At 49.6% G+C, this 10,229-nt stretch overlaps 1 protein-coding gene across 1 annotated transcript in view; it reads right to left on the bottom strand.

Annotated features, from left to right (window-relative positions):
* Positions 1-9,904, bottom strand: part of LOC105567143 (transcription factor Sp9) — a 35,326-nt gene extending 25,422 nt beyond the window's left edge. Inside the window, exon 1 of the mRNA XM_012021758.1 lies at positions 9,452-9,904. Within this exon, the coding sequence (XP_011877148.1) occupies positions 9,452-9,535 (84 nt within the window). The 5' untranslated portion in view covers positions 9,536-9,904. The remainder of the gene's footprint in view (positions 1-9,451) is intronic.
* Between the last annotated feature and the right edge of the window lie 325 nt (positions 9,905-10,229).

Raw genomic sequence — 10,229 nt, 5'->3', positions numbered from 1 at the left:
GTTGGCAACGCTGCCCGTCATTCATCGCGCTCTTTCAACGAGAGTCCGCGGCCCGCTCCGGTGACGATTACGCGCACAGCACTAATCACGGTGCTAACCGCGCCGAGCGCCGCCCGAAAAAAAAAACCACGCGGCGTACGGACAGGTGCGGGAACCTGGTGCGGTTTCATCGAACGGTGAGTCCGTCTCTTTTGTACGCCCACGTTTGTCTAACAAATTATATACAATCTAATCTAATCTCCAACTTCCTCGTGCTTACGCTTCGCTTTTAGCTCGGCGAGTACTATTGTCCAGTCGTTTAACAATTCCTACGGCGAATGATAGCGAGACCGTTAACGGGCCGTTCCGGCCAACGCGCGTTCGAACAATCATCTGTCAACGAGGGTGTTGCTCATTCTTCGCCGCGCGTTGTACGATTATGCCTACAACGCTCGGCGGGAATGCGATGGGCGATATCGATATCCGCCGATACGCCGAGAGGAAGGAGCGCCCGAGCCTCCCCGTCTAAAATTCGTAAAGTCGGCGTCGCGCGTTCTCGCCGCGAGCGTTTTGCAGTCTCGGCGGAGATACCCCCATTGTTTCAGCGATAAAAAAAAGGCTAGCGGGGGCTTAAATAGAGAATCGCGCACGGCCGAGAGTCGTTAATAATCGTCCTCCACTTTACTTGAGTGGTACACGATAAAGCCTCGAGGTGTCGACCGCAGATCGAGTATTGTTCGTCCTTTCCCATCACCGGGGCCCCGGTGAATGACGCTGCCCGGCGATGATACGTCACGATAATGGCCGGTAATTCGACGTACCATCGCCGGGGCTCGTGCGCGCCTAGGAGGGAATATTGTTTCGCAGCGCGCGCGCGCACGCGCGATGGGAGTAGAGAGAAGTCTTGGCTTTTCAATTATCGGACCTTGGAGCGATACGATGATGGCCGGCGGAAGGCACGTATAACCCGGTGCAAGCCGCTGCACGCGGCCGGTAAACCCACACGCACGGGCGTATCTACGTCAAATTGCAGGTTCGATCCGAGCCGCGCTACGTACGATGGGCAACGGTACAACGTAGGGTACACGCAACACGCGTGTGGATCCCGCGAGTGGTCGATACACACCCCTCCTCCCGCCCTTGTGCATCGCGAATTCGCGCGAAATTTCGCCGACAGCCGCGCTTTTGTCCGTTCGCTTAAGAACCCGCTCAAGCCCAGTTTGTGCCTCTCCTCTCCGTCGACGGCGGTCTCGTAATTTTTCATTAAAATTTATCTCACTTCTGCCCCCTCCGTTGGCTCCTGTAAAAATGTCCATTTCGAGCAAAGGCCCGGACCAGGAGGGAGGCGAGGGCTCCTTTGCTTGGACCTCTCACGAGAGAGTGTCCTTCGGCGGTGCCTGCTCGTGACTCGGTATATAAAATATCGCGCGAGTGGACCTCTTTTTCTGCGTTTCACGGTTTATCAACGGCAGCGGCAAAATGCTCCATTATCTGGGAGGAAATGCGCTGCTATCTTTACCGCCGTCGCGATCCGAGCCTCCGCAGTCGTAATATTCAATTTCTCGGGTAGCGTATACTTTTATAACCCGATCGCGGGCTCTTCTCTTTCTTTTTCGAAATATGTATACTCGCGCGGTCTTACTTCGTCCCGGGCGGGATTTTTCCAAAGAGAGATGTTGCGAAACGAGAAACGCGGACGCGTGCACGGGACTTCGATCAATAACGCAACCATCGATCGAAGATTAACTTCCGTAGTGTTTTTTAGACCGATTCACTTAGATACGGCGCTGTTAATCGAAGCACCGGGAAAGCGAGGATGAAGGGTAATGGCGAGTATCGTGTTCCGCGACCGGTTTCGAGAAAGGCTCACTCGAGGTTCTAATACGTTGAAACGCATAAATCATCCGCAACATAGACGGACTTTGAAAAAGCAATAAATATATCGCCCCGTGTAATATCTTCTAGCCTGCAATTTCATACAATTTATGTCTCTCTGAAATATATAAGCGACGTGCCAATCCGACTGGAGGAACCTCGTCCATCGCATATTTCTCTCGGTGTTTAGTGGATCGATTACACTTTCGGATGACGTTTTTCAGCCCGCGGCTCGCTTTTCCCACCGGCGGATTCCGTGACGCGCGGCGTTTCCCGTTTCCGAGATATTGTGTCGCGAAACGATCGCGTTGCGGAATTACGCAGCACTCGAAGGAACGCGCGTTTTGTCTCTCCTCCCGAATTTTCCACCCTCTGTCTCTCCTCTCGCAGACGCGACGTGCCAGCATTTATGTGCGACACGCGTTAAAAAAAGAAAGGGCATCGCTCCTTCATTTCACACAGGATAGAGCTCCTCTCCTAGGTCCGAGTATTACAGCGAGTAGACGTTAAATTGAACATCTATATGTACGTAAGCACACTGAAAAAAATTTCTGGTTGAATATGGACGAATCAGATAATTCCTTTAGGATTTAACAGAATTTCTTTAGGATTTACCAGAATTCCTGTAATCCTACAGAAATTCTGGTAAACCCTAAAGGAATTCTGGTAAATCCTAAAGGAATTATCTGATTCGTCCATATTCAACCAGAAATTTTTTTCAGTGCACAATTATTATAAGTTTATCCGATCATGCGTTTATTCCTCTTTACATTTCTTCGTACGACTATGCATTTTTAATTGCTGAAAATGATCCTAAATAAGGATCGAAACGTTCAAGATTAAATACAATTATCGACGGCGCTTGGTTCTCAAGTAGCCCGTTACCTGCCTTCTTTAAAAGAAATTTTCGCCTCATTCGTCGCGTCGTCGCACCCTCAGAAAGGATTTCTGTTACTGAGACAAAAAATATTCTTGACGCGTTTACATTTCTCACAACCTCATTTAGTATAAAACGAGGAAAATATCAAAATAAAGTCAATAATTTTTATTCTCCATTATCGAATTAAAAAAGATTGACTTACTATAATATATTGAGACAAGAGTAACTTATATAAATGTAAGTTTATATTCTTGCGTTTAGAATAAATTTCCCCTCCATCTTACAATGCACGAAGGTGGCACCGCGATATTCAACAAAAGACGATTACGATTGGCGCTATATCGATTTTATTTTCTGATACATTCAAGTGTAATAGCATTGGATCCGGAAATTTTTTCTGTGGGTGCGTTTACTCGTCAGCTGTTTTCACAAGACGTCAAATCTATGATCAATTCGGTGCTGTAACTGCTAAAACTCACGCCTGTACACACGCGCGAGTTTTTCCACGCGAACCCGTTACACATACACGCTCATACGCAAATTATAGCCGGCTGTTTCGTACGTCGTTTTCTTACGAGGGAAGAGGGACGACCGCGCGCGCGCGCGTGGCGCGATGTCCATGTCGACGCTTAAACGATACCGAAATCAATCGATCATACGTAATAACGGTTTCCTGAAGACGACTTTTCACAGACCGCCACCCCGGCGGCCATGTTGTCTCCCCGCACATCTGCCGGTTTCGGGGGCCCGTTGCAACGCGACGAGCAGTACGTGCTGTACGAGCGAGCTTTCGAAAGGGTGTTTACACGTCGCGAGTTACGATGTGCTCGACGAAAATAATTCATTAGGGTATCACGTTGGGCGTGACAGAGGGGGAGACCTCGAGAGAAGCGGCGACTGCCAATATCCGCCCTGCGTGATTTCACGCGGACAGAGTTTTACTCGGCGTTGGCCCGAGAGTCGTTGAACAAACGAAATTTCTACGCTGAAATGTACAGGGTGCTTCCGCGTTGAGTGGCCAAGCTCAAAATATGAACTTAGGGCCTCGAAACAAAAGGGATATTTTATCAGGAAGTTTGCACGCTTCCTTGAGGAGATATTGACTTTTGAAATTTTGAACTGCAGGAACGAATAATATCGAAATAATTTATCCTCTTTATTCAAAATGTGCACGTATATATGAGAGATTAATAAATTGTCACGTCTGTGCAAAGCGTAAGAGTTTAATGCAAAATAAGAAATGGACGAAAAAATACCAATTCTTCTGTTATATCTCGCGAACGCTTTGTCAAAGAGAGAGAGAGAGAGAGAAAGGATTTTTATTAACTGAAGTTTTGACCGCTCGCCTGCGTTTCTATTGGATTCTTCCCAACAACGCCGAAGGATCTATTCTCCGGAATGTGAAGCGAAATTCGGGCGGTCGTGATCGCCCTTAAGATACATTGTAGAAGGGCTCTCGTGGTCAGCGAAAGGCCGTGTGCATCGCGTGTTTCGCAAGAGGAGATGTTGCGGTCGTTTAAGGAAATGTTCCCTCTCCCCTCTTTCTTCGCCCCTCCCCCCCTCTCTCTCTCTCTCTCTCTCGCTCTCAAATAGTACAAATTAGGACGACATCCTCGCGTGGCATCCGGTGCTTCAGGTAAATCCTCTTAGGTCACGTAAAAAGCCCCGCGCCTCCCGCCGCGACCCCTCGTCCGCGCTCCCGGCGTGACGGAGGATGCAGTTTTCTGCGCGGCGAGCATTGCACTCCGCAGCGGCCGTTCGCAGTCCATTGTTGCCCCCGAAAATGTCAACGGGACGTCGCTTAAAGGGACACCTTTACCAGACGAATCGGATTATCGGATTACCGATGTGGAAGCGGGAGAGTCCTCGAGAGGGTGCTCGAGAGCGCGGCGCGGACGACGTGCAAAATATTGACAGGTGTCAACTGCGCTCGCCATCGGCGGGCAGAGCCGCATAAAAGAGCTCGAGGACGTTGGTTCTGTCACGACATATGCACACACGCATGCGTGTTCTCCTCCGATTCTCACTCTCGTGTCACGATCCTCGGCGATATAATACATACATAATAGATCAGCCACTTCAAGAAATACTATTTAGGTAAAGATTCTTTGTGACCACTTTCCGCATACGTGTGCGGCACGGTGCATTATTCGGTTCGGGTGATAATTAGGGATGGACAGACGTTACTTGATTATTTAAACACGACACGGATTTAAACGACCGGACAACCGCTGGTTCTTTTCGGAATCTCCCGGAGGAAAGTGGCAACAACCGTCGACAGTGTCTTGCCACACGTACAACCCTTTAGGGGTGTAGCCCTCCAGATGGGAGGTTTCCTTCGGCGAGGTTAGCAGCCTATCGAACATGAAGTAAACCTAATGCTCAAAGTACCAGAACGAGAACTGGGTAAAACAGGCTTTAAGCCTAATACACGAGGGAGAAGATTTTTTAAATGTTTAAAAGATTGCGGAGACACAGAGAGAGAGGCGGAAGTAGTCCGCTGGTAAGAAAGATATTATGTCAACGAAGAAAGCGACGGGGCGCGGCGCGGAGTCGTACGTGAATTAGTAACTCCGGTTCCAGGGATATTCCAGGCTTCGTCGATCGAAGCATTAATTATTAATGACGCACCGGAATCGATCGGTAGAAAGACAGTGCTGCTGCATCGCGCCGCGTACGCTCGTAGCGTGACACGTTTGCCGGCTTCCCTTCGGATTCGCGTCCTTTCAATGTAGCGTGCCGACGTATAACTTTACGAAGAAAATTCTCTCCGAGTTTTGTACGTAGTTTCATGTATAGCCTCGACGTGACGAAGGTTCAACGTGTGCCGTTTTGCGTGTAGCCGCCTTTATTATGCATGACATTGGAGCGGTAAGAAAGTAACATATCTTTATACTGCTAAACACATGCATTATGTATCGCGTTCTCCTCTTCCTTCCTCTGATAGGTATCATAGCTGTATAGATTTATTTGACGATTTCTCGCTCGCGAAAACTTGCCGTGCATTTCTTCCTTTTTTTTTATACACCGCATCGACATTAAATAACGCGACGCTACGCTCGAGATACGAGGCGTTGAGAAGAAGAAAGAAGAAGTTGAAGAGCTTACGATCGAAGCACCGCGCGTCATATCGAAACTAGATGTGGAGGGTTGTTGACATTCTTATCCAATCGACCCTCCCGAGGAAAAAGAGGGAGGTACGCGTGTGCGTGTAAACGACGAGTTAGCGTTGCACGACAGCGAGCTCGCTCGCCTCTATATTCCTCTCGTCGCGCTAAGTCGAGCGTATTAATCGACGCGCGGCGCGGCCGTCCCATTCACCGGTGCGCGCCGTCGTGGAGTTTCACGGCCCTTTAAGGACAACCCCCATTGACGACGCGAGAGACAGGGCGAGGAGAAAGAAACAAAGAGACAAGACCCTTACCGGAGGAGAGTATCTTATTGGCGGGATCGGGTGGCGAAAGGAAGTAGGCATCGCGTTTCCATCCCACGCATCCTGTCAAGTGGATTCCTCCGGCGCACAAAGGAGATCGGACGAATAATTGGCTCCTCGGATACACAGGTAGGGCAGTCCTTTTGAGCCCTGAGAACCTTGCGCAAGGACCATTGTGCGAGGGACACTCGATACATTCGGATCGAGTGGCTCGACACCGGCAAAGGAGCGTGGCCGTAGTTTGGAAAAGCGGGACATCTCCGATTTAGATGAAACCCGGCGTACGTTTTTTCCCCTCCCCGATAGAAGCTGGAAAATCTCTGAAAGGATTCTCGCGCGGTAGAAAACGTCGCCGTCCGGCAAACAAATTCCTGGAAACGCGCTCCCCGTGCGCGCGATGCATATTTTCATATCTCGAGAGCAGGAAAACGCGCGATATTCGAATCTCTCGCGATGTTAATTTCTCATCGCCAGGGATTTACGGTTATTCGCGAGCGCGCGAGTTTGCAGAACGATCTTGGACGAGTCTGCGGATCGTCGATGCCGTCTATGAATAATCTCGTAGCAAAAACGGGCGGCTTGAAAAAAAAAATACTCGAGCGGCGGCGCGACGGCAAGACGGCCAGCCACGAGATCACGCGAAACAGGTTCGCCGTTGCGAGGACGAGGAAACGCGAGTACCGAGAAACAAATAGCGTATCAACGTGGCGGAGCGCGCGACGTAACGAGAGGTCGCAAAAAAGCCAGACCGGAAGCCGGGGTCCGTCCGAAGGGCGATCTCGGGCGCCCGCGCGCGATGTCCACCGACGGATATGCGACTTTTCGCCGACATTAATACTCGGCGCGGCGCACAGGAAACTTTCTGCCTGACTTAATTAATACCCGCGCTCGCGCGCGCGCCTTCCTTTTTGACGGCAGGGATTTAATTACTTTTTTACGTCGACTCGTAAATCATCTCGCAGGGCCCGCACGGCGACCGCCGTCGTCCTTCCTGCCGAGTCATAAAATAAAGAGCTTCGAGCAACGAGCCCTGGGTACACGTTGCCCGGCCACGCTCGCGAGAGCTGAAGGATGCACGCGCGAGTTTATCATCGTCAGATTATCTCTCGATATTTCGCGTGTGATCCGTAGCGCGACCTGTGCAGCGTGTCGCTGACACGGTTGTGCGTTTTTTCGAGCCGAGGGGCAGTTCGCGAAAATCGCAGCCAGAGGTGACACGGGTACCTGCATCGTCGCGCAGCGCGATAAAGCATTACTACTTAATTTTCATTTCAAAAAGTCGAAAAACCATCTTTATACTGTTATTGCGACAAATATTATCATATGCCTCGGTGGTTAAATTGGTGAGTCCTAGAGTGTAAGGAGGTCCAGGTTCAAGCCCTGGCTGAGGTAATATTTTTCGCAATAAATTTTCTGTATTATTAAAAATGCCAGGTGTATGATCGAGAAAACACTGACGTTGTTAATTATCGCTGGCGACATTGAAGAATTCCTATTAATTAATCTTTATTTATTAGAAATAATCAAGCTCTTTAGTCGACGTTAACCGGCTATGTACATGCTTCAGTGGTCGAATTGGTGAGACGCCCGTCTAGAGAGAAGGGAAGTCCAGGTTCACACTCTGGCTGAGGTTAATATTTTTCGCATAAAATTTTCTGTATTAACACACTGGCCGGTTAATGTCGACTAAAGAGCTTGATTATTGTTATCTATTACTGACAACTTAAAGAGATTGCTATGTTTTTATTTATTACGGTCTTGTAACGATTGACGACAATCACCTGAGAGAGAGAGAGAGGGGGGGGGGGACATCACCAACGTACAAAAAGTCACGGGCTATTTGTTTCTTCGAGTGGGCATATTCCTCAAATGTACAAAGGGTTTATCTCAAAGATTTTATCTCCGTCCTTTAATCTCCGATCAAGATCTCGACAAGACACGTATATTGCAAGACTCGTAATCGCGCGATATGACGTTGCGAAATGTCCGAGTTTTCTCCCTTCTCGGCGTTGTCACATTCAACGCTGATCACTTAAGCCTCGTGGTACGCGTTAAAGGTTACCGCGCTCGTTTCAAGAACTTGCTAATTTGCATTTTATGCAAGCAGTTGATATTTTCAAAGCGTTTCTGCTTTTGCCTTTCCGCGTCGCCTTAATCTTCAGTATCTTAAGTACTTAATCATCAAATAATGTAGGAATTTATTACATAATAAAGTCTGAGGCGTTGCTGCGTCCTTTTTACCCGCGTTGATATTACTAACGTCAACATTGCTATTATTATAGAAATAATTGCACAAATAAATTTGACTTCTCGAACGGTTGTTTGATAAAAAAAAAGAGAAAAACTTAGAAATGAACGTGCCATTAATAATTAATGCATATTGCCTCGCAACGTAATATGTCAATCGATATTTTGATCGCGATTAGTACTCTTATCTTGATTATTGAACATACAAACAAATGATACGGTTCGCAAAATGTTGATTGCTATATCACTCTAATGCTCCAGATGTATCATGAATAACTAAATATCCGCGGTGCCACAGATAATAATCAACCTTCTCATTTATCACTTCTGCATGTTGGAATAAAAACGTCAACATATAATCATATATTAAATAAAGCGGCGTTTTTATACATCCACAGATAATCGAATCGTCTCGTTCTAGCAATTATAAATAATGGCGAAGTAATTTATTGCCAATGTCTAGTTGTACGCAGCATCCGCGCCAATTACATGAAATGTTTATCAACCATTCTGCACCGTTTTTCATCTCATAAGCAACTCGTTTATCCCCGCGAAACAATATTCCAAGACGAGGTCTAGCAGCGAATTGACGTAGGGAATCAAAGCTGATATTCGCCTTGACATCCGAGATAGCCCCAGCGTCGGCGAGCACAGAGTTGCCAAAGTGCGTCTTTAAGGAAATCTCAATGATCTTTTGTCGGAGGTGTCAAGGAATCGACGGTAGCGGCTAATCTTCGGCATCGCGCTCTACCTGCTGGCAGCGAGATCCCTATCCGGGATTAAAGGGGCGTCCCGATGAAATTGGAGAATTCGAACTTGCTCCGAAGTGCTCTAGCTCGGCCAAGAAACTGACCCGTCGCGACGGGGGGCTCCCTATACCAGTGTCAAAGAGCCTTTTTCACGAGTCATAGTGGCGATAGATACAAATTTGCAACGTCACACGTCGTGGTAGCAGATTTCGATGCGCGATACGGTGGAAAGCGGGCGAACGGATGAAAGGAGAGATAGAGTGTGAACGGAGACTGTGAACTCACCACCGGCCCGTGCACCGGCGACTTTGCGATAGACTGTAGCTGGGGATAGAGTTGACCAGCCGCCGCCGGGGTCATGTCGGTCAGCATCTCGACTCGGGGGTGTCGCAGCCGGTGACCCGCGGGGTACTCGCGCACCGCGGAGTCAAAGTCACACCGATCGAAAGGGGGTCCTCTCGCGAGTCCGCCGAGTCGTTCGTTCCCTTCTCCCGTTTACGCACTGCACTCGAGACGACGAGACCGCGATCGGCGGTGCGATCGCGCCTCAGACTCGTGTATCGGACGCGCTCCGGTGTCGTCCTCGCGGTGCCGACCGTCGCTCGGATTAAAAAACGACTCTCCGTGGGGAAAGGCCGGGATTACCGTGGTTCCCGTTCTTCGCCTCGTGACAGACTGCCGAGCGTCCGAACGACTTGGTCTCACCCAGACGGGGGATATTAGGTGGTAGGGACCGGCGTCCAGGACTCCGCGGCCCCCGGGCAAAAAAGGGGTCGGGTCCATGGGGCGGGGTCCCACCGGAATCCGTCACCGCCCATCACCGCCTACGTGCCCGTGCCTGCTTTCCTCGACTTGGTCTGTCCTCCCTCCCCGCGACCCGCGAGCGCCACCCCCACCGACGCGGCCTCCTCACCAGGGTGCCCTCACCGCCGCGTGCGCCGTCTCGGTCCCACCGCTCCGCTTCCTCCGGCTCGCTTCTCTGTCGCGCCCTCGATCCCCTCCGCAACCCCCGATAATTCAGCCGTGAAATGCGCGCGCAGCTCGTGGCCGCTGGAAGGAGACACGC

Source organism: Vollenhovia emeryi, unplaced genomic scaffold (genome assembly GCF_000949405.1).
Source record: "Vollenhovia emeryi isolate VEMERY1.0 unplaced genomic scaffold, V.emery_V1.0 DF939140.1, whole genome shotgun sequence".
In the NCBI taxonomy this organism is placed as follows: Eukaryota; Metazoa; Arthropoda; class Insecta; order Hymenoptera; family Formicidae; genus Vollenhovia; species Vollenhovia emeryi.
Note: the sequence above shows the minus strand (reverse complement) of the source record. Positions and strands in the feature narration are given on the sequence as shown.